The sequence below is a fragment of the Pseudorca crassidens genome, chromosome 16, assembly GCF_039906515.1.
Source record: "Pseudorca crassidens isolate mPseCra1 chromosome 16, mPseCra1.hap1, whole genome shotgun sequence".
Taxonomy (NCBI): Eukaryota; Metazoa; Chordata; class Mammalia; order Artiodactyla; family Delphinidae; genus Pseudorca; species Pseudorca crassidens.
In genome coordinates this window covers 38,149,636-38,175,252 of record NC_090311.1, presented here as the reverse complement: position 1 = coordinate 38,175,252, position 25,617 = coordinate 38,149,636, and the positions used below count along the sequence as shown (strand labels likewise).

At 40.5% G+C, this 25,617-nt stretch overlaps 1 protein-coding gene across 6 annotated transcripts in view; it reads left to right on the top strand.

Moving 5' to 3' along the window:
- The first annotated feature begins 437 nt into the window (after positions 1 to 437).
- PAPSS2 (3'-phosphoadenosine 5'-phosphosulfate synthase 2) overlaps positions 438 to 25,617 on the top strand; it is a 79,698-nt gene continuing 54,518 nt past the window's right edge. For 2 of the 6 annotated variants that reach the window (XM_067710106.1, XM_067710107.1), the window contains exon 1: positions 440 to 634. In XM_067710106.1, the coding sequence (XP_067566207.1) occupies positions 605 to 634 (30 nt within the window). In that variant the 5' untranslated portion in view covers positions 440 to 604. Of the gene's footprint in view, positions 635 to 25,617 lie in introns of all 6 variants that reach the window. The other 4 variants (XM_067710109.1, XM_067710108.1, XM_067710105.1 and 1 more) reach the window with 3 other exon arrangements.

Here is a 25,617-nt window from a genome sequence, read left to right as displayed (position 1 = left end):
GGAGGCTGAAGGCAAAGGTCAGCAGAGTGCAGAGAGAGGACCAAAAAATGTCAACCGTGGCTGTTATTACTGCAAATGAAGACAAGCTGGGCATCGGTGCCCACTAAGGACCATGCCGACAAGCCTGGCAGTTTCAAGCTGGTCCCAGAGGCAGGAAGCCTTCCTTGGAGAGGCGCGGGGGTGGGAGATGGGGGAAGCTCAGGCAGCCACTGGGAGTGGGAACGCGGACAGCGAACTTGACCTCCGACTGCACGCGGGGCGTGTCCATCCGAGCCCCCGGCTGCAAGGTCCTGCCTCCGACCCGGGCTGGCGGAGCCGCTCCGGGGCGTAGGGGGCCGGACCCGGGACCCCGCCCAGGAGGCGGCCGGGTCCCCTGGGTTGGGCGCTGCTGGCGGAGCCGACGGGGCGGAGAGGAGCACGGCGGGAGGAGGAGGGGGAGGGGGCTGGTCAAGGGAAGTGCGACGTGTCTGTGGAGCCTTTTTATACCTCCTTCTCGGGAGTCCGGCAGTAGCCACTGCCGCCGCCACCGAGCGTCCTAGCGCTTCCGCTCCCAGGAGCTGGGCTCCGAGTTCCAGCGCGCAGGGCACCGCCGCAGCCAGCCAGCATGTCGTCCGGGGTCAAGAAACAGAAGACGGTAGGCTTCGAGTCTCCTGCCTTCCTACTCCGCTCCAACCCCGGGACGCTCGGAGGCGAGCAGCCCCGGCGCCGAGGCTGGGGCGCGGGGAGGAGGAAGAGGAGGAGGAGGGAAGCAGGAGGGCGAGGCTCGGCCGGGACTCCCGGGGCAGCCCTTGTCGGGCAGCCCCTTCCCGCCCCGCGCCTCTGGGAACCTGCGCCCCGTGGGGTCGTCACGGCCGGGACAGACCTCCGGAGCTGGCAGAGTGGGTCCCAGTTAAGAGAAAGGACCAGAGATGGGAAATTTCCTTTCTTCTCCAAGAGCTTTTCCAGACCCATCTTTTCTTCTGAATGAGCTCCGCGCGGGTCCAGCGGGTGGTGGGCTGAGGGAACTCGGTCCTGCCAGGTTTGGTCGCGGGGCACACGTCAGTGAGTCATTGGGGTTTTGTCCACGGAAACTCCTTGGAGTGGACTTTCATGACAGACATTCATAAAGGAAACTACGACCATCTAGACGTAAGGGAGGAAATTGCATTTCTACACTGGCAGGACTCTAGCTTGATTCAGCTCCCTGTTGGAATCGGGTGGCACCTCAGGTTCAGTCATGGGGGGCCTCTCAGCTTGGTGGAGTGAGATGAGGGGACTGTTTTCAGGAGGCTCAATCTTATCCAGGATTAATCTGGGCCATCCTATTGTGGGAAATAGAGGGTTCCTCGAAAAGTTTCTTTCCCACTTAGTGATAGGGGCTCCTATAAAATTTGCATCCTTAAACATGGCAGCAGTGATCACAGACTCTTAGAGTCGGAAACAGCCTTGTAGCCACCATTTGGGCCACACCAGGGGTGGTCTGCAAGCCTTGTTCAGATCCCAGCCAGCAGTCTGCTGACGCTCACCTTTTCACTACCACACTACAAGCCTCAGACGATTATGGTGGTTAGGGAATGGGCTGACCTCTCTCAAACAGTTAGACTTGCGCTTGGCACATAGTAGGTGATCAATAAATAAATGTTTATTACTATTATTATATAATACTTATTACTGAAATATCTTTGAGGTGTTTTTGTGGCAGGCGGCGGGAGAGGTGAAAAAAACATGAATTGGGGAAGGGGAGTGGAGGGGCCATGCAGGGGCCAGAAGTGTGGACTTCAGCACCAAGGGGAAGGGAATGGGGGCTCTTTGGTTTCAGGGAACCACACTGGACCCGCAGGAAGATCCAGGGGGAAGGCGGCATCAACTTGAGAAGGGAGAATGGTCGGGGTCCAGTTGCCTTTTATAGGAGCGATTTTAAAGTGGAGAGACTCTCAGTATTACATTCGAAAATATTGTTAAATGCAAGTCACTTGTGTTTTATTCCTATTTAATTTTATTAATTTCTGTAAAATTCTCAAGGGTATTTTCTAAATGACAACCTGCTGTGACACTTAGTAGCCTTTTATATCAGTGAGGTTTTAATTCTTACCTCCTTGCTTTCATCAAGAATTCCTTCCCAATGGGCTTGCTTTGTCAAGCATTAGTAATGAAGGGATAGGTGGTCTTTCCCCTTCATGCCTCCAGTCAGCAAGAGCCTGTGAAGTGAAAGGTTTGAAAACATGGGTTTTACACACTGATCGCGGCAACTGCACAGACAGAGAAAGTGAGAAATTTGAGGGCCGGAGGGTTTGGTTTTTGTATTTACACATTTGGAACCTTCTATTTTTTGTTTGGAGGTGTGTGTGTGTGTGTGTGTGTGTGTGTGTGTGTGTTCTGCATAGGATGAAATTAACACCTGAAACAGCTAGTAGGACTTGTGAACTTTTAATTAGCCAACATGGTTATAATCCAGGGCACCAGCACAAGTTCCCCAAAGGGGCGGATAGACACTATTGGGTAAAGCAAGTCAGCTGTAAATGCATATGAAATCTCTCAAGCTTTAAATATTAATTCAAAATGTGTTTTGAAACTTTGCAAGCCAAAACAAAATCTGTCCACATGTGTGACCTCTGAACTAATCAATTATTTGAGAAGTGAGTCTTGCTGATCTAGGAAGGTTTCCTGGAAGTGAGGCTGGGCTGATCTTTTTAGGGACTCGCAGAAATCATTACATTATGTTCTCTGTTGTCAACAGGGGATGATCAATTCACACCCCAGGTACTGCAGTAACTCCAAATATTTGTTGAGCCCCTACTGTGTGCCAGCCAGGATACTGGGGTGAATACATCTTTCCCGGGGTTTTTTTAGCCACACTCTCTGGGTGAATATAGCCTTTTAGTTCAGACCACTGTTAGAGGAGTAGGTAGTTTTGGTTTAAATGTGAGAAGGTAGGATGATTTTCTCACAAGCTTGAGAAAAGTAAAAAAGGAAAGTTTCTTTTATAAGGGAAGGTAGCACATTCCTCCTGTGTTAGGCATCCTTACCATGGCAACCAAAGACAGCTACGTGTCACAGCCCTCCCTCCCACCCTTGATTTACTTCCAACCCTGGCCACCTCCCATCCCGTCGACACACACACATAGATCCCAGGAGAAGGAAGGAGGCAGACTGCAGCCAGAGGACTGGAAAGAAAGGCAAAGGCCTGGTCCTTTCTTCTTGCATCATGTCCTGGATTAGCATTTTTCAAGGCCCACAGACAATGTTATGTCCTGGACACAACCAATCTAAAAAAGTCAACTGAGATATTAAAATATTTTCCAAAGGGTCAAACAAGCCAGTGTTTGGAAGGGAGTGAAGGGCTACTGAAAAGTTAAAGCTCTCCCTAAATGTAAGTGATTATCCACCTTTTTATTATTTTAAAAACTCTGTACAATATTCCATTATTTTCCTGGAGGTAGCTACTTTTAAAACTATTTGAAGATGCTGTGTAAGACAAGACATGAATTTCCAGATGAGCAACCATTGGAAGGAAGGAAAAACAAATACTTCCCAGAGTCCTGGCTCTAAGCTGTGCTGTATTTCATTTCATCCTCACAGCAGCCTTCACCCCAGAAAACCGAGCCTCACTTCTAGGGGAGGAGAAATGCCAGGAGCAGGTCAGGATTTAAATTCAAGTTTGTTCAACTTTGAAGCCCCTGCTTCTGCTCCCTCTATTTCTCTGGCCCATAAATTTCCTCATCTGTAATGACTTACCCCTTACAATTGTTGTGAGGAGTAAATAACTCCTAAAAACTGTCTTGCTCAATTCTAGGCCCATATGCAGTTGCTACTGTTATTATTTTTATTACACCATACTGTCTTGGTTTGCCCAGCAAGGAGAAGAAAGCACAGGTCAGACCATTCCAAAGGCTCAGTAAATGACAACCATGAGAATATTTAATAAAAGCAAACAAATAAAGAAGTATAGAGGTGATGATTTGAATTCTAATTGTAAAAAGCTGAGTAGAAGACAAAGGTTGATAATTAGTGTGGGCATACCACAGTAACCCAAATAATCAGCAAGATTTTGCCAACAACCTTGGCCAAGAAAGGCAATCTATATATAAGTAAATTTTAGACTAATTTCTCTTCACCCTTCCTGTGCCTTCAACTGTTTCCAGATCTATCTTAAAATTAATGTTGTCTGATTCATGCTGTTATTCCATGATCATCTCTTTGGACTTTTACCGTTAAAGATAAATATCATTAACTCTGAGTTTTTTTTATCTCTGAGATAGTTATCTTTATCTTTCAGCACTTTGTCTTTCTGTTAATGCATGTGGCTCTCTGGTTTGCTTAGAGGATAATTAGGCTGAACTCAAACATGGAACCTTTAGGGAATGAGAGTCTGAGAAAGGAATCAGTGATGTCAATTTCAGTCCTAGGCAATTACTGTTTATTTCAAAACCTGTCACTAAATAGTAATGGGCACTCATCTTTGTGTTTGGAAGTCTTTGGAAAACACAGAAACTAAAAGTAAATAAACATAAATATAATGGCATTTCAACTAACCTTTCATCCCTTAGGTGATTTGCTCATCCGACAGGTGAAATGGCACCTGTCCCCAGCAACTTTGCATAGAGCCTGACACTGAGCAGGTGCTCCGTAAATATTTTTTGCATAAAAGGCTGCAAATTCGTTAGTGAATGAATTTGTTTTTAGCATCTCTATTTTGCTTAGATTTCCCCCACTCCCCTCTTACCTGTCTGCTCTTGGGTGCTTGCTTATTTTTGCCTGGATATTCATCATTACCACTGAAAAATTTCCTGTAGGGATTCTTTGAGGCTTAGGATGAATGGCCTTCCCCCCACCCTGCCAACCCCCTGGAGGACTTGCTTTTGTCTCTGCCAGGTGCCTGGTGGCACTACTAGTCTGGCACCACTTTGACCTAAACTTACCACTTAAAGTTTTTTGGACCACCCAGGTGACGTGAATTCGAGCTGCAGTTTTGCACACAGGGACCAGCTGGTGAGTACAAGTCCTCATGGACTACGCCCCTGTGCGTCCTTATGTACACTTCCCATGTCAAGGCCATTGTCCCTGCAGTCTTTCGAGGTGGGAAGTGGGTTGATTCTGGTTCACTGTTATTTTTAGGGGGTGACTCTTGGGAAACTCAGCTTAGTGTAGACAAAGGCCTTTGTATTCTCCCCACTTGGGTACGTTCTAGTCTTCGATTTCTGTTTCACCTCCCCCGTGAGGCTGTCAAAATCCACGCATATCTGCCCCTTATCAGGGCAAAAGTGCCTCCCCGCTTGCTTACCTCTTAGGGTCTTGCTTTCCCGCACATTTTGGCCTGGTAGTTCCTTACTATCTTCACGGGTATTTGATGTTTCTAATTAGATTATTGTATATTATAGCCTGCACTTGAAATTTGTTTTTATGAAGGATTGGACTGTATAACCTAGACCATCATCGCTGGAAACAAAAAAATCTCTGCCTTTTCTTGATCCCTGTGTATCCTTAACATTTCATATCGTACCTTTCCCTTATTATACCTAGGACATTCTTATAAAAGGAGTACTTTAAGAACAAGTGAACTTAAGTCAGAAATATTTAATTTAAATTAAATATTTAATATCCTTTTAAAATATTAAATATCCTTTTTCCCTTCAAAGTGCTAAGGTCTGGGCTGGGGGCGGAGGAGGTGAGCAGTGCTCACCTTGTCTTGTGGCCTCTGCCTTACAGGCATCCGTAGAGATGTGCATTGTCCTGTCTCATCCTTAGTGTTGGTCCAGTTCAAGTGCATTCCTGTCTGAAAGCTCCTTCAGTTTCAGCACCTTTCCTTGCTTCTCTCATGCTCTCGTGGGTACTTTGAGGTCATTGTGCTGCCCCAGCACAACTCTGGGGGAAATTCGGTTAGGCTGTCTAAGATCTTTGACATTGCCCCCCTACTCCCAGAAGGGTGGGAACTGTGCTTCTGCTCTGGTGTGACCATGCTGGGACTTTGAGGGGCTCCAGGGGCTGCTGGCATCTGTCCCTGCTTCCTCTCCCTTGGGATCTGTTGAGGCTCAGCAGCACAGCCAGTGCCCCTGCTTTCTGGGTCCCCGAAGCTATTTGGTTCCTCTTACCGCAAGCCCAGCACCAGGCCCAGGACACCACTCCCCTTCTCAGACTCACACTGGCATCTAAGCTCCCTTTGTTTCTGATAAATACTAAATAGAACTTTTTCAGAAAGGTTAATTAACATTAACATTGGATTCGTGACAAATGTGGTCTTATGGATCCTCTTTCCTGCCTTTTGATCACCAAATAATTTTTTTTCAGTTTAGAATAAGTTGGCACACAAGATGGAAATATTTTTTTCGCTCTGCAAAAGAGCCATTGTATTAAAACTTAAAATCTAACTTGCCTCTGATAACACATGGTGCGTAAGGTGACTTCCATCAGTTGGCTGGTGTGACTTCCTTTAAAATCTAATCAGCAATTCTTTCTGTATTTCACATTTACTCCTGAAGTTGATTTTTCCATTACTGGTATTGTGAAAACATGTGTGCAGCATAAACATGGCAAGCTCAATCTAATATCTGTGTAGCACCAAATATTAAATTTTGGCAAAAAAAAATGTGACCTGTTATCAAGCTTTTCTAAAAGAGTTACATAAATATATCAAATGCTACATCATTAAAAGTGATCATTTCTATGCTAGGTTAATATTTGCTTTAAATATCTAGTTAACATCTTTATATGTTTTGTTATAAAAATATGGATTTTTACCCACCAAGCATCTATGTCCAGTCTAATATTACAATTACGTTTTTTTCTTTTTAATGCATGCTGAGGGTGGGCTTGAAAAATTATTTGCAGACTTTGCTTGGAGACCTAAACCACCTACAGTGTAGTCTGAGATTTTATCCCCATTACTTCATTCATCTATACCTTCCCTAATCATTTATTTATGGATAACTCATGCTTTCTCAACTTTTAGCAAAATAGGCAACTAAGATGTTGGTGGTGATTTTTATTTTTATATATTTCCTACTGTTAAAAACCTGAATTAACTTTTCGTCCTCTGCTGTGATTCCATTGTATATTATTTTGTTTTCCTTTAAGAGCTCTAAAAACTTTTCCTTTTTTAGTTTGTGTCAGATCCTCACTTACGTATTTATTCACTTCATTCACTCAACAAATATTTTTTGAATGACCCAACCAGGACCTTTCGTTTCCATTGTTTACTAGAGCTACCAAAGCCTTATATTCTTATTTATTTATTTATTTATGTTTGGCTGCATTGGGTCTTCGTTGCTGCACGCGGGCTTTCTCTACTTGCAGTGAGCGGGGGCTACTCTTCGTTGCAGTGCGCGGGCTTCTCATTGTGGTGGCTTCTCTTGTTGCGGAGCACGGGCTCTAGGCGCGCGGGCTTCAGTAGTTGTGGCACGCGGGCTGAGTAGTTGTGGCTTGCGGGCTCTAGAACGCAGGTTCAGTAGTTGTGGCGCACGGGCTTAGTTGCTCCGTGACATGTGGGATCTTCCAGGACCGGGGCTCGAACCCATGTCCCCTGCATTGGCAGGCGGATTTTTAACCACTGCGCCACCAGGGAAGTCCCCAGCCTTATGTTCTTTAATTATAGTTTTTTAGGCCATTCAAACACTGTCTTTAAACTATTCAAAACATAGCGTTTACTTTTTCTAACTGCGACACCCCACCCACAACTTGTGTATTCTTTCAACCTTCTGCCCAGTCAGTATTACAGTGACCTTGCGCCAAAAGCAATAAAATTTCCAACTGATTTTTCATACATTTTTTAAAATCCCTTTTTTTTCTTCTAAATTAAAAATTTAAATTATTTACTTTTTATTCAGGCTGTTCCTACTTTAAAAATGTATTTTTTAAAGAACCCTAGCACTTTACTTCTGGAAGGAAAATTAAGAGCTCATGTTCAAGCCGTTCAAGTTGATACACAGTATTTCAGAGCTTTGCTAAGCCCCACGACCATCTTCCTGGCCAGCTGGTTGGTGAAACCACCACTGAGCTGGAACTCTGAGCACCTAAATACAGGCCTAGCACTTTTCTCTTTATTGTGTGCCCTTTGAAAGAGGCCTTTCCCATTTTCTATAGCTTTCTTTTTTTCTTTTACATACTGGGAAATAGTTTCCATAAATTTAAAAAAAAAAAAAAAAACACTCCCAAGTTGGTTATCAGTGAGTCACAGTTACACTTTTTTTTTTTTTTTAATAAATTTATTTATTTTTGGCTGTGCTGGGTCTTTGTTACTGTGTGCGGGCTTTCCCTAGTTGAGGCCAGCGGGGGCTACTCTTCGTTGCGGTGCGCGGGCTTCTAATTGTCATGGCTTCTCTTGTTGCGGAGCACGGGCTCCAGGCGTGCAGGCTTCAGTAGTTGTGGCACGTGGGCTCAGCAGTTGTGGCTCGCAGGCTCTAGAGCTCAGGCTCAGTAGTTGTGGCGCACGGGCTTAGCTGCTCTGCGGCATGTGGGATCTTCCCAGGCCAGGGCTCGAACCCGTGTCCCCTGCATTGGCAGGCGGATTCTTAACCACTGTGCCACCAGGGAAGCCCCACGCTTACACTTTGATTTAGCTTTAGCATCTTGTTTTGATATTCTGGAGATAGAAAACACGCATCAGAGAGCAGTGTTTGAAAAATGTAACTTTACCATTTTGAAATATTTTTCATGGGCCAGTCTGTTTCTCTTTAGAAAATTCAACTCATACCCTCCCAAACTCCCCAACCTCACATACTCTTCCTTAAACCTTCTCAAACAGTTTAATTATTTTATCAAAAACAGGAAAAAAGATAATAATGATTGCATAGTGTGCAATACAGATAAAACTATATTAGGCAAAAGTTGGGGCAAGTTCAGTTATACATTAAGGTCTCAGTTCTTGTTGTAGTTCTCGGAATTTCCAGTTTTATCTCTAAATCCATTCATTTCCATTGTTTCCTAAGTTCATGAAGTACAATGAAGTTGATCACAATAATTGTGTGATCCTGCCAACCAAATCTAACTAATTGCTGAGTTCCAATAGAATCTTTTCCTGAATTATATGAATAAGTACAGCTCTTGGGCCATTGTGTCACTAATACAACAATGTTCCTAGTAGTTACTAAAAAATAAAATTAAAAAATTTGCATTCATCTACTGTGTTTAAATTAGCCATTTGACTAAGAAGAGAGCTAATAAAACATAGAGATTACAATTCTGACTATGGGATTTGCATATTTATCAAGAGTTTCGATTTTTAGAGCATGTTTTGTTAGAAAATTCCCACTCTGTTGTGACTTGTTTATCATCTGCATTGAGAACCTCTGATGTGGCAGGCACTGTTTCCAGAGCCTGCCTGTGCATTAACTCATTTAGTCCTCACCATCTCCTGAAGCAAGTTTGTGAACACATAGTCAGGAGGGAACTCATTTAACTGAAATAAATCTTTAGAGAGTTCCCCACAGGAGAAGTTAAAATCTTATTAGCTCCTCTGTAGTTAATAAGTTGTTTATTTCATAGAGGGAATGAGACAAACGCCAAGTAGCAAACACAGCAGGATTGGGCAACTAGTAATATATTACTGCTTCATTTGTCAAATATTTTGTCAGCTGCCTACTGCTGATATCTCAACATAATAATAAAGAATTCTATTGAGACATTCCCCAGCACTTTTGTAAAAAGAATAAGCGGCATACACTCGCAAATGCATGTTACCCTTGCCATCACACACATTTCTTTCTTTATGGTGACATAAGGTGAATAATTGGAAAATAAATTTTCTTTGTGCTCAGACTCAACAAGTAGGGGTAATAGTTTTTATTGCCTAGTTTTACCACTAGGTCAGTATTCAACAAATGTGAACAGAATGATTTGTTTCCACTAAAGCTGCTAATACTTGAGCCAAGTTGTAACAGTGATTTGTCAATGATAAAAGGAAACCAGGCTACCCATGTATTTTTCACAAAATAAAAATTTGACCTACCTGGAAGTCAAGGCTTAAGGATATTGGCAACCAGATAATGCTTCCATTTCACTGGGGACCAATGAGGAGTGCCTGGAAATTGTGAGGTCCTAAATGGTGCTTTCCATGACGTTTGGAAGAAACATTTGGGGAGTTTGTCTCATTCTGTCATCATAGGTCGGGAAAGTCTTAAGTTTTCAGCAATCCTGGGCCATAGCCTCATTGACAGCCACTAGGAAGACTTGGATTCTGATTGCCAGGAGACCACTGTGTAAAAGGCCGGAGCCCACGCTCAAGGGGAGAAGAGCAGCGTTGGCTGCGTGTAATTGTAGGGGCTGAGATCGAAGTCCTTTAATAGAGAGGTTACCTTATTTAAATGAAGGGAGTAGTAGTGACAGTAGAGAAATTAAATCTCAGAATCCATGCGTTCACAGTGTGAGACACCTTGGGTACAAAATTCTGTTAAAAGGATGTGTTGCCTCTGCTTAGTCAGCCATTCAGTGAATGGAAAAGTCTGAGTCATCATAAACACCTGGTTTCTTCCATTTTCTTCTCAGTGTTGAGGCTCTGGTTTAGTAAGTCTTTTAAACATCACATTGTGATGTTCATTCTTGATTAGGTTAAGAGTCTCCCTCAAGGTTGAGGAAGGTACCTTGTTGATCCAGTTGAGTTCCTTAGATAGGGGAAGGGAACAAGTATTTATTCGGGGACTTTCCATACAGGAACTCATCTCCTCCTCACAGTAACCTATGGAGTAGTTGATGTTCTTATCCCCATTTTATAGTTGAGAACAGTAGGCTTATTGAGATTAAATAACTCGCCTTAGGATGCATTAGTGTGAGTGGCAGAGCTGACTCCCTCCTAAATTCGAATGCCATGTTTTCAATGATTCTTTTGTTTTTTCATTCGTTAATGTAATAGATGTTATGGATACTACAACTGTCAAAATGAAGATTATTCTGATGATTGAACCATACATTTAAACTTTGTGGATGCAGATTAACGCAGTGAAGAAACTGAAAAGATTAGGTGGTCGCTTTGAAAGGGATTTTCCTCAGGTGCTTTTTGGAATGTTGTATATAATCTTTAGAAGATGTGGATTTGAGCAAATGCCATTAAAAGGCAATAAATGTTAGTTTGGATGACGCTTTGCGGCCAATTTTAGGAACGGTAGTGTTTGGAATCGAACCCAACATTTCACCTTAATAATACAAAGCTTCAGTGTTCTAGTGGGTGAATGCATATACCCAAGAAAAAGTGTCCTTAGAAATAATTGCAGTGACTTACATGTAACTCTAGACCTGGCCTTGTTCATTATGTGGGCGCTGCACAGTCGAGCATTCATGAGTTACAAGTTCCCAAAGCCCCACAAGCTACAGGCCTGTTCTCTGGATGTACTAGAGGTTTCATTGACATTTCCACAGCTCAGCACAGAATTTTAATCTTTCATGGTTCAAGGAGCTTGTGTCATATACACAGCCTCATTTCCAGAACCAATTGCAATAGAATATGAAGAAAATACACAGAGGTAATGAAACACAGCCTTCAGTGGAACACTTACAGGGCTGGTGTTTAGAAGGGCAGCTAAGACCTGTGCTGAACACTATAATTGTGTGGATTAGAGCATCTTCTGAAGGCAGTTACACATTTCTAGGAGACTTGATTTGATGTGTATTGTGTTTCCATGAGGGCAATTGCCCCCTCCCTGAATTATAGCAGGGTTCCTCTGGGTCTGCATTAATACCTTTCTTTCATCATACTCATCAAGGCTTATTCATAAATTCTTATTAATTATCCTAGCCGCTCTCTAGAATGGGTGGGTATAAGGATTACAAATCTTTACTAAAATAAAGAGATGGGATAAATTCCCTACGCCTTCTGGTGAGCCCATATAATAGTAGAGACAACCCAAGTTTGCCAAGTTCAGTGGCCTAGTTCTTTGTTTTGTCTCCAAGCAGACAGAAGCTCAGGGACACCTGAATGATATTTAGAATGAAGGCTTTCATATTGGGATTGTACCAAGTTAATTGTGTGCTGTGAAACACCATATGGCCTCATTTTCATTGAGACATCTAGTGCTGTAAACACTACAATACATGAATTAAGTGATTCAGCTAATTATACCCATTTTTTACATGCTTCTAAAAAAATAGCACGTGATCCTTTAAATAGAGAAGGTTGTGTATTCAAATTTTATTACCATTTTTTCGGTGTTGTGTCTGTATGTTTATTTTAATGAGGAGACTGGAAACTAAACCATTTCTTTGCTGCTAATTCATGCTGGATTACCTTCTTATTTCCATGGGACATATGAATTCTGAAGCCACGTCTGTCTCCATGATAGCACCCTGCTTGGATCTGTGTATAGTTGCATATAAAGTATAGAAGGAGTTATTACCTTAAAAAGCTGATTTAGACAAAGACTTGAGGAAAGAGAAGGATACAAGAGTCAAGGAGGTATCTGGAGAAAACTTGATCCTGTAGACCAGCAGTTAAGAAATTATGTCCTGTGGCCAAATCCAGCCCTCATCCTGTTTTGGTATAACCTGTAAGCTAAGAATGGTTTTTAAATGGTTGGGTAAAAAATCAAAGGAAGAATTATATCTCACAACATGTGAAAAGTGTATGAAATTCAGATTTCAGTGTCCATAAATAAAGCTTATTAGAACACAGTGATGCCCATTTATTTACATGTTGTGGCTGCTTTCACTGCAGAGATGAGTATTTGCAATAGACTCTATGGCCTGTAAAGCTGAAAATGTTTATTATCCGCCTCTTTAAGAAAAGTGCGCCACCTCCTGCTTTTGACAATGGGGGACCAGTGTTCAGTTCCGACTGACAGGTCAATGGCCTGTCAGCACATCACTCACATCTGACTTCAGAAAGCTGAGTACCCAGCTCTACTTCATGAGCCCCCAGTTGAATCGTGTTTGCTGTATTGCCATTGTTTTGTTTTAAAAAAAACATTATTTTTTAAAAAGTTCTAGGGAACTCATTGTTATGTCTCTTTTAATGATATTATTGAAGATATTGTTCATTAATTACAATGCATGATATTCTCTTTATAAAGATCCATGGGAGAAATACCTCTTCAGTCTTAGTACCAGAAAGGCTGTATTTTTTCTGAGGGTTTGTGTGTGTGTGTGTGTGTGTGTGTGTGTGTGTGTGTGTGTGTAATCCTTTGGAAACTGTGCATTCTGTGACTGTCCAGCTTTATTTTTGCCAAAAAGCTCGGAAGCAAATTTGTGGCTCACTTTCTATTTTTGCACCAGCTTCGTGCTTGGTATCATTTCACTTTATGCCCCTTCTGTTGTTTTCTCTTTTTCTCATCCACTCAGAAGTGAGCTTTTGCTGTGCTTTATGGATCCTGTAAGTCACTGTACATGTTTTAGGAACTATGCAAAACATTAAAACATAATTAAAAATAAGATGCATTTGAACTTTAGCTCCAGAAACTCACAGAGCATTTCTTACGGTCCCACCTCAGAGAGCCCTTCACCTTTTCCCTACTGTTTTGTGACTTTCCAGCGCTCTGTGTCTGCAGGACCTTATGGAAGCCAATCCTTGAAATGCTTATTAAGTGCTTTGTGGTCTAATGTTCTATCCTTGCTGGAGGCGTATCATCAAACCCCCTCAAGATGGATAAAGATATAGATCAGAAGTTCTTCATCTGGAGTCCAGAGGATTTAGGAGGGTTGTGAACTTAGATGGGGAAATTATTTTTATAACCTATAATAGAAATGTCTCACTTCCTTCAATGATGATCACAGACAACAAATCATAGCAGTATTAACAGTACCTGTGATTATATCAGCAATGGAAGTTACAGATATTTTCATATCACGTAAGTTGTTGCCGATATTGCTGATGTCATGAAAATAACTGTGTTCTTTATTACTCCGAAATTTAGATGATTACTATAGCTGTCTACCTAAACATCAGGATCTTGTTTTTTAATATGCTGATAAAGAAGGACATTTATTACTGTCCTGTAATTTTACAAAACCATTTTGATAACTAATTCATTTTTTTTTCTTTGCAGTCATTTGTGTTTTATGCATTTAAAAACATTTTTCTGAGAAAGGGTCCATAGTCTACCAAAGGAGTTCTTGACTCAAAAAAGGATAAAAAAGCTCTGTGCATGGGTACACCCATGCAGGCCCACACACACAGTTTTTACAGGCAGTTCCAGGATTCACAGATGCCCAGACAAGGCCCATGTCTAATATGCAGTTTAAGAACTCAGGCCCTATTGGCTAAAATCCAAGATAGAAGGTCACATGAGGGAGGGTTTTTATTTTGTTTTATTTTCTGAGGCCCAGTTCAAATGAATTCCTTCTAAGAATCAACCTGCAGTGCTTAGTCATAATCTTAGTCATAGTATTGATTCTGGCTGTTATCATTTAGCATTATCTCTTTTATCCAAAAAGCAAGGAATGAACATGTCTTCGTAAAGTAACCTCTTGGCTTTTGCCATATCAACTCTTGATGTTTTTCACTGAGAAATTAAAAACCTACCATTTCACACTGTTTGATTTTTAATTTCTATTGAAAAGAGCTTTGAGTCTTTGAATGGTCAGAGCTTGATATGTACATATGTCATAAATTTGGAATTGGATAAAAAGTACCAGTGCCACCAGATGTTAATGACATAATACCTTTCATGTTCTGTGCCTTGAATGTTTTTATTGATGTTATCTTTACTAATCAAGCATATTTTTTTGTTCATGAAGCCACAGTTCATGTGAGAATATCATTCTCGGATGATATTTGTGTGTTGTACACCCCTGCTTAGGGTTTGCTTTACACTTGCACGGCTTTTATGTTTTTTTGAGTTCCATTTCTTGTGCTGGTATTCTGAATTCTCCCCTTCATTTATTGAGATCTCGGTGGGACCTTAGAGGTTATCTAGTCTGGTGTTTCTCAACCCTGCTATATTTTACAAAATATTGATGCCTGGACACCACTCCCAAGAATCTGATTGAATTGGTCTGTGTGGGGTTCTTTAAAAGCTGGGTAAGAGGTTCCTCAGTTCTGCCTGCCTTGAGAACCAATGCCTAGCTTAATTCCTTCCCCATACAAATGTGGAGCATTGTGACATGCCTGAGGACCTCCAGCTAGCTAGTAACAAATGGATTTTCTCTACTTCAGAATGCTGTTTGCTATTTTCAGATTTTTTTTTTCAAAAACGCTAGGCCATTTACCAGCTAACGCAGACTTCTGGGATGGCTGCGTTCCTCACAGAATATTTAAAATTAAATATTATGGCTGGAATGTTTAAAAGCTTACCACCCTTGTCCTATTTTAACATTACCTAATGAACAGACAGCTTTCTGGAAAAACCCGGAGATCATTCTTTCTTAGTCAGTTGTTCCTGGCTGTGGTGACAACTTATCCCTGGAAATTTGCCCCATTCCCAAATCACAATGAAGAGAGTGGCTTGTTTTTGTAAGTAGCTTGTGATTCCTGATAATGTAAGTCTCCAGATCTTACTGTTGAACCTGGCACGTTCCAACAGGAATAAATCTAAAAAGATTCCCTTGTCACATTTGATGGCCTTGAATATTAAAGACCCACATTGGAAGAACTCTCCAGAAATCAGCCTGCCTTTCCATTGTGATTTGTCAGTGTAACTCCGACATTTCTAGGAAAAATACATAAATACCTCATGGGCAGAAATGCTGTCCGTTTATATATTTCATACCTATCATCTGAATTTACTAAGAATGAATCAAATTAATTTATAACCATCTGCCTTTTCCACCCAAGCTAATAAACTTCTTGCCTTGTTTTGTCTGATCATGGATTTTGATCAACTTTATTTATCTCATTGGGTTTAAAAATTAATAATGCATTGCCTTATATGGCACTTATCTTCATAGAGATTATTCATTCTTAATGTAGTAAATGAAAGGAAAAAACAGATTTAATATAGATATTTGACTTAAAAAGATTAGATGGCTAATGTAATTCTTTTTTTTCTAATTTATTTTTTATTGCAGTATAATTGATTTATAATGTGGTATTAATTTCAGGTGTACAGATTTCAGGTATAATATATATATATTTTTTTCAGATTCTTTTCCCATATAGGTTATTTCAAAATACTGAGTATAGTTCCCTGTGCTATACAGTAGGTCCTTGTTGGTTATCTATTTTATACATGGTAGTGTGCATACTTTAACTCAAACTCCTAATTTATCTCTCCCCCTGCTAATGACAATTCTTAAATTAATGGCAAGTTTTCTGATCTACAGTTGGTTTCTTTAGGACAGCAGCTTTCTTTTTGTTTCTTTTTCCTTCTGTCCCTTTTTTTGTTAATTAATTAATTAATTTGGTTGCGCCGGGTCTTAGTTGTGGCAGGCAGGCTCCTTAGTTGCAGCATGCGAACTTTCAGTTGCTGCATGCATGTGGGATCTAGTTCCCTGACCAGGGATCGAACCCGGGCCCCTTGCACTGGGAGCGTGGAGTCTTAACCACTGCGCCACCAGGGAAGTCCTCCTTCTGTCTCATTTTGAAGTGAATTTCGTTACAGGTATTTTGAAAGCAATGTGTCCATATATATTAAACCTAAAAGAATTAAAATTTTCCTTTTCCTATAGTTCTCCTATAAAACTATCAGGACAGAAAATAAATTTCACCTACAGCAGGTCAGAATACCTTGGAATCAAAAATGACACAGTGGGCTTCCCTGGTGGCACAGTGGTTTAGAATCTGCCTGCCAATGCAGGGACATGGGTTCGAGCCCTGGCCTGGGAAGATCCCACATGCCGCGGAGCAACTAAGCCGCCTGTGTGCCATAACTACTGAGCCTGTGCTCTAGAGCCCGTGAGCCACAACTGCTGAAGCCCACACGCCTAGAGCTCGTGCTCCCCAGTAAGAGAAGCCACCGCAATGAGAAGCCCGCACACAACAACGAAGCGTAGCCCCCGCTCACCACAACTAGAGAAAGCCCACACGTAGCAATGAAGACCAACACAACCAAAAAAAAAAAAATCTCCAATGCCTTCTTTAAAAAAAAAAAATCTGATACAAAAATGACACACTAAATGGCTTGGCCTCTAGAGAAGAACAAGAAGAAAAGGGAATTCTGCACTAAACCCTCTCACCAGCCCTGTACAGAATCAGCACCAAGAACTGTCAAGTAAATTGCCTCCCCAAGGAAGCTCTGTGTTTCTCTTCTAGATCATCTTCATTTTTGCAGGCAATATAATTTTGAAATTTTGTAGAGTAGAATCCCTTTATCGAGTTATTACTGGAGAGCTATCTGCTATCTCTTTATAGGACAACAACATTATCTATATAATATATAAGGTTTATATTATATGCATGCATGTGGATTGTACTTTGAACCACTTTATGTCTAGGGCCGATTCTAGATCTGTACCTGCCAAAGGATGAACATTCAAAAAAATGTGATCACAGAGTTGAGAAAACAATCTCTTCTTTTTAGCTATTCTTAGCCTTATGAATATAGATAAGCATTTAAATGTATATTTTAATAATTAATTTTGAAAAGAAAATATTTGATGGAACAAAGATTTAAGCAATAAAAAAAACCCCATAAAACTATGAGGAAAAAATATAGATCTTTTATGATCTCACAGCTGAGAAGACCTTTCTAAGTGTGACACAAATTCAGATACCACACACACACACAAATATACACACACACAAATTTTTTAATTACCTGCCAAAATTAAAAAAAAAAATTGAATCAAATCAAAAGACAAACAACAACCTAGGGGAAAATTTCTAATTCAGAGAAGACACAGTTCTGCTTTCCAAAATATACAGCACTCCTACAAATGAGTATTTAAAAAAATCAGCAATCCAATAGAAAAAAATGTGGAAAAAGAACATGAATTTCACAGAAAAGGAAATACAAATGGCTCTTAAACAGATGAAAAGATGCTGAATCTCATTCATTATAAGAAATACAAATGAAAAGTATGAGATTGAATTTTTCATCTATCAGATTGGCACAGGTAAAAACTTACGCCAACATGTTATATTGGCACATGAGTGAGACAAGAAACAGTCTCATACACTGCTAGTGGAGATGTATATTAGTACAATCTCCATAGAGGTGTTTGGAAATATCTATTAATATTAATATTGAGCATATCCTTTGAACTAGCAATTCAAATTCTGGAAATTTTTCTATAGAGATCTTGCAAATGGGTAAGATGATGTACATGCAAGGATATTCTTGGTAACATTTTGTAACAGAGGGTTGGAAACAGCCTAAATATCAATCAATAAGAGAATTCTTTAAGTACATGTTATGGACTATTTTGTTATTATAATATATGCATAGTAGAAATTAATTTGCCACTGTTAATAAAGAACGAGTTGTCCCCTAGTTATACCAATATGGAAAGATTTCCAAGCATTTTGTTAAGTGAAAAAGGCCTGGTGCAAAAGAGTATCTATAGCCTCGTAACATTTGCGAGAAAAAGGAAAAAAGATGCATATAGTTATAAGTGCATAGAATATCCCTGGAAGGATGCGTAGTAAATTAATAGTATTATTGCCTCCAGCAAAGAGAACTGAGTGGCTGGGTAGGAGATTTACTTTTCAAAAAGAGAAAGCTATATCTATCTATCCATCCATCTAGATAATAGCAACTGTGAAAAGTCTGTGATTTTATCCCAGTTGCAATCTAATAAGTTAACTTGCCATAGTTGCATGGTTCCTGGCAGAAAACAAAACTCCTGAGTCAGAGACAAAGGGCTTTATTACTCATAGCACAGCAATCAGTATGAGCATCAGTGTGTGTTGGTTTCTCTTGCCCCCATCTCCCAAGCGGGTGACATGGGTGCATCTAGATGGATATCCGCACAAGCAGTGAGTTTTATTATAGGAGAGGAACTGTAAGTGAAGGGAACCTGAATCTTTTTTATGATGGGAAGTAGAGAGGCTGACCCTTTGCTCTGGAGGAGACGTTATCTCTCTCATCCAAGGCCGTTCACTATACAAACATCCTTGAAAAGATAGTCTGAAATAAAAGGCAATTAACACTCTGAACATCAAAAGATGTACAGAAACACAAGAGAACAATGGAGAATTGTCTGTCTCTTGTTTATTTGTAAATATGTGCATTCATATACATATATGAGGTTTGAAGGCTAACAGTAACTCCTGATCATTTGAGCCTTTCAGATAAATTGTGTGGAGTGTGAACTCATTGGTTATTGTTCAGATTACTAGGCCTGGATCTGGTGTCACTTAATTGCCTCCATCAAAGAATGCTATGTCCATCCACCTCACTATTCCATTGTATATATGTGCCACATCTTCTTTATCCATTCATCTGTTGATGGACACTTAGGTTGCTTCCATGTCCTAGCTATTGTAAATAGTGCTGCAATGAACATTGTAGTACATCTCTCTCTCTTTTTTTTTAAATTTATTTTATTTATTTATTATTTTTGGCTGCATTGGGTCTTCGTTGCTGCACACAGGCTTTCTCTAGTTGTGGCGAGCGGGGGCTACTCTTCCTTGTGGTGTGAGGGCTTCTCATTGTAGTGGCTTCTCTTGTTGCGGAGCATGGGCTCTAGGTGTGCGGGCTTCACTAGTTGTGGCTTGTGGGCTTCAGTAGTTATGGCTCACGGGATCTAGAGCGCAGGCTCAGTAGTTGTGGCGCACGGGCTTAGTTGCTCCACGGCATGTGGGATCTTCCTGGACTAGGGCTCAAACCCGTGTCCCCTGCATTGGCAGGTGGATTCTCAACCACTGCACCACCAGGGAAACCCCCATGTCTCTTTTTGAATTAGGGTTTTCTCAGGGTATATGCCCACTAGTGGGATTGCTGGGTCATATGGTAGTTCTATTTTTAGTTTCTTAAGGAACCTCCATACTGTTCTCCATAGTGGCTGTATCAATTTACATTCCCACCAACAGTGCAAGAGGGTTCCCTTTTCTCCACACCCTCTCCAAAATTTGTTGTTTGTAGATATTTTTCTTTTTCTTTTTTTTTTTTTTGCGGTACACGGGCCTCTCACTGTTGTGGCCTCTCCCGTTGCGGAGCACAGGCTCCAGACGCGCAGGCTCCGCGGCATGTGGGATCTTCCCGGACCGGGGCGTGAACCCGTGTTCCCTGCATTGGCAGGAGGACTCTCATCCACTGCGCCACCAGGGAAGCCCTGTTTGTAGATTTTTTGATGATGGCCATTCTGACTGGTGTGAGGTGATACCTCATTGTAGTTTTGATTTGCATTTCCCTAATGATTAGTGATGTTAGCATCCTTTCATGCGTTTGTTGGCAATCTGTATATCTTCTTTGGAGAAATGTCTATTTAGGTCTTCTGCCCATTTTTGGGTTGGGTTGTTTGTTTTTTTGATAATGAGCTGCATGAGCTGCTTGTGAAGTAAGTCAGAAAGAGAAAAACCATATGCTAACACATATATATGGAATCTAGAAAAAAGAATGGTCCTGATGGACCTAGGGGCAGGACAGGAATAAAGACACAGACGTAGAGAATGGACTTGAGGACACGGGGAAGGGGAAGGGTAAGCTGGGGCCAAGTGAGAGAGTAACATTGATATATATACACTACCAAATGTAAAATAGATAGCTAGTGGGAAGCAGCTGCATAGCACAGGGAGATCAGCTCGGTGCTTTGTGATCACCTACAGGGGTGGGAGGGAGATACAAGGGGGGAGGGGATATGGGGATATATGTATACATATAGCTGATTCACTTTGTTACACAGCAGAGACTAACACAACAATGTAAAGCAATTATACTCTAATAAAGATGTTAAAAAAAAAAAAAAAAGAATGCTATGGCCACGAACTCCATTCTGTACCTGATACACTATCTGTAACTACAAGTTATTGGTCAGGAGAGGCCCCAACTGAGAGTGAGAACATGTATGAATCCGCACAACTCATTCTCCCCTACTGTAACAAACACCGGGAGTTGCCACCTTGGGCATTTGTAGTACTCTCAGATTTGGGAACTAGACGCACTGTTTTTCTTTAGCTCTGGAGTGAATGCTAAAGAAAGTGCTTCCTTTATTTGGCTTCATTTAGCTCAATTGCACACTGAAATCAGTTTCAGACCTGTGCTTTGCAAAGTATGAATTGAAAATGGGTGGCAGCGGGGAGGGACTTTCTTGGCTTTGGCACCTGGATAACAAAGTAACCCAGGAACAGGCTTTTATTCATCAATGGAACACACTGGATTTGTGTCTCAGAGTTCAGGGTGGGCCAGCAGGAGTCCTGGTGGGTCTGTGGAGGGATGAATTAGCGTCCTGTTGGAAAGGTGCTGAGCCCCTCCTGAGTCACCTTGAATGCCCTCTTTTTGCAGCAGCCACAGCAATGGCCCATATTTCTAAACTTTTTATTTAAGTATCGTATATAACATATGTATATGAATATATATAAATCTTAAGTGTCTGCCCGATGAATTTTCATAAAGTGAACACACTTGTATAACCAGCACCCAGATTAAGAAACAGAATACTGTCCGAATCCCAGAAGCCCCTTCCAGTCACGAACTCTCCCTCTGAAGGTAATCATCTGATTATTTTGGCCTGGTTTTGAACTTTAGAGTACAACTAGAACTGGATATCATACACGCTGTGTATGGCTTCTCTTGCCTCAAGTTATATTTATGAGAGCCCTCCATATCGTCTGTACTGTTAGTGTGTGGTTGGACTTTGTTCATTCTCATTGCTGCATAGCAGTCAGGGGTGATTTTGTTCCTCAGGGGACATTTGGCAACGTCTGGAGACATTTTCTGGTCATTACAACTGGGGGGAGGGAAAGTTGCTGCTACCCACCCTACAATGCACAAGGCAGCCCTGCAACAGTGGCCCAAAATATCACTAGCGCTGAGGCTGAGAAACCCTGCTGTATAATAATAATATTCCATCATGTGAATATACCACGATTTATTTACCCACATATTCCTTAGAGCCTCAACTTCAGCATTCATGACCATTATACAGCTCAGGCCTGGCTTCGAAATTCTTGAAACTATGCTTACCACAGTCACATCAGACTAAAAAAATTACCAAACAGGATATGCTTTTTACATTTAGGATAAGTGTTAGAATCAAAATGAAGTATTATGTGTAGTCTTGGTCATAGACAAAAATTGTATATTTTGGAATCACTACAAGAATTTGAACAGATTCTCAATGAGAGAATGAAATGGGCTAAATCAAGTAAAGATGTGAAGGACTATTGTTAAAAACAGCTTTATTGAAGTATAATTTACATATCATAAAATTCATCTAATTTAAATGTACAATGGAAAGATCCCTAGTAAATTTATAGAATTGTGCAACCCTCACCACAATCTAATTTTAGAACATTTTCATTACACCAAAAAGATCCCTTGTGCCCATTTGTAGTCATTTCTGTTCCTAGCCTGAGTCCCAAGAAACCAACAGTTTACTTTCTGTCTCCAAAGATTTTCCTTTTCTGGATGTTTCCTACAAATGGAAACATAAAATAGGTGGTCTTTTGTGTCTGGCTTCTTTCACTTTGCATAATGTTTTCAAGGTTCATGCATGTTGTAGCAGATATCATTACTTTATTCGTTTTTATGGCTGAATAGTATTCCATTGTATCTGTGTGTCACATTTTGTTTATCCATTCACAAGTTGATGGACATTTGGGTTTTCAGTAGGGACTGTCATGAAAATGAACATGGAGTATCTTTCTTTTAATTGAAATATAGTTGATTTACAATGTTGTATTAATTACTGCTGCACAGCAAAGTGATTCAGCTATATATATATTATATATATACATATATATTCTTTTTCATTATGGTTTATCACAGGATACTAAATATAGTTCTCTGTACTATACAGTAGACCTTGTTGTTTTTCCATTCTATATATAAAAGCTTACATCTGCTGACCTCAACCTCCCGCTCCATCCTTCCCCCAACCCCCTCCCCCTTGGCAACCATCAGTCTGTTCTGTATGTCTGTGATTCTGTTTCTGTTTCATAGATAGGTTCATGTGTGTCATGTTTTAGATTCCACTTATAAGTGATATCATATGGTATCTGTCTTTCTCTTTCTGACTTACTTCACTTAGTATGATAATCTCTAGTTACATCCATGTAACTATTTCATTCTTTTTTATGGCTGAGTAATATTCCATTGTATAAATGTACCACATCTTCTTATCCTTTCATCTGCGATGGGCATTTAGGTTGTTTTCATGTCTTGGCTATTGTCAATAGTGCTGCTATGACATAGGGGTGCATGTATCTTTTTGAATTATAGTTTTGTTCAGATATATGCCCAGGAGTGGGATTGCTGGATCATATGATAGCTCTATTTTTAGAGCCATATTGTTTTCCACAGTGGCTGCACCAACTTACATTCCCACCAACATTTTAGGAGGGTTCCCTTTAACATGCAGGATTTTGACGCATAGCTAGGTAAATGGCAAACACAAGTAGACTTTTGAAGAAAGGATATGATTCTGGGTCAGATAATCTGTATTATTTTCAAGGATAATTTGACCAATTAAAAAAAAGAATAGGAAGGGGAAAAGACTGGAGAATGATACAAGGAATATTAGACTTGCAGGAAAAGGAAACCTCTGACATTTACCCATACAGACCCTAGCACTTTTGAAGGCATTTTATAACCAAGTAGCCTAAACTACAGGGCAGCAAAGCTCTGCCTTAAGGCGAAAGATAATAGATAATTGGTTGCACTAAGAGAAGTTCATTAAACACGCCTCATTTTAGTATCTTATGTTAAAATAAATCATAACTCAAAAGGAGAGACCATTACCAGAATGGATACATAAGGGACCAGCATATCCATTAACAAAGAATGGTATAGAGAAAGGGGCACTCAGGTGAAGTCAGGGCTTATACTTCATTGGATTGTGAAGATCACAGACAAAAGCAGCACGAGAGTATTCTTTAAATCATAAGGCAATCTCTACAGATATTAGGGCTTACCCCTTACTAAATAAAGTAAGACCCCCCGAGGCTAAGCATATGGAAATTGGTCGTTGAGAGCCAAAGTAATTACCTAGAGGTAGAATTGCCTCCTCTGGAGCTGAATTTGTGCCAAACACCAGTGGAATGGGGAGCTCCCAAAGTAATGAACCCCTAACCCCACACCCTTCACCTTCACTGAGGGTGTTCACACAGTGGGAACATATTCTTTAGCCCCATGGGATCGTGCGGTTTCATGGAATGGAAGTTGTTCACTTTACTAGACCTGAATAATTATGCAATAGGTGTAGGTGTGAGGGGTCAGGTGAGAATGGAGAGGGTCAGAACACTTTTTGTAAACAGGTTCCTTCTCCTTTCCTCCCCTTCTCACTCCCTCCTTCCAAGGCATAACTTTTTTTTATATAAATAAACAAAATTCTTAACATAGTAAGAATTTTTTTTATGCAATAGAATAAACAAGATAAGGGACTTCTCACATTACAAAAAGACATCCTTCTCAAGGATTTGTTTATACAGCATTACATATACAACATTATATACTCAGTAAGGCAAAATGAAGCTGAACTGTTTAAAAAATTAAGGTAAAGCAAATCTTATAAGTTTTTTTTTTCTCATTTTACTAGAAAGGAAGCTAAACTATATCACAAGTTCAAGTTCATATTGTTGGCAAACCTATTAGTGTTTTCCAAGCTTATTTGGCCAATGCCCACTTTTTTGTTCCCACAGAAAACCATAATCTCTCGAGGGACAGTCTGAAGAACACAGTTTGTGAAATGTTGATATGGCCAGACTTCATTTATGGTTAGCGCCTTATTTACATTACTGATTGAACTCTCAAATGAATCAGATTGGTTAGTTTAGATGAGAAATTGAGTAGCACTTCATTCCCATTGAACAAAGTACCAGATTTTTCTAGTGCCTCCGATGAGGTAAGTTGGCTCCACTATTACTGACCATAAATAATATGACATGTGGCACCACTCGTCAGCCAATTGCATTGCTGCACCCAAATGAATTATTTGTCTTGAAATCTTACCCTCAACATTCTAATCACCCAATCTAAGTTGAATGAATATTTGTTGTCTTTAGTGTGTGTATATTCAGGCTTAATCTGGCACTCTGGCTGCCAGAAAACATGTAATCTCTGTAAATAACAGATAAAACAAAATTAAAGTCTAATATTGGAAAATGTAAATGACATCCAAACTTTTAAAATCATATTTGTATCATGTCATTTCAAAGAAATTCAAGTGTGCATTTCTATCCAGGTTCAACAAATGTCCTATATGAGAGAGAAAGAGAGAGAGAGAGGAAAGAAGGAAGGGAGGGAGAGAGTAGAGGCAAGGGGTGGGTGGGGAGGGAAAGGAAACACAAAAACTATAACTTTTGCTTACCTGATCCGGGTTCCCATCTTGGGAACCTGGATCAGGTAAGCAAAAGTTATAATTTTTGTCCATAAAAGATCTGAGTTTGCTTAAGCTTTGTCCATAAAAGATCTGTGTTTATGTCCATAAAAGATCTGTGTTTGCTTACGTTTTGCTGAGTTAGTTTGTTCCCGTGGGTCTTACTGAAGAGCAAAGTATAACACGCAGCACCCCTTCCCGAGTCCTGCTGGCACAAATCAACAAAGGGACAGCTTGTGAAGTTGGCACAGGCTTGAGGCTGATTTTTCCAGTTGAACCAATAAGACCTTTGTTTTTTGAAGCAGATTTAATAAGTAACATCCGAACAGGGCATCTTTATAATGTACACTCTGAGAGGATTTCCCAGGG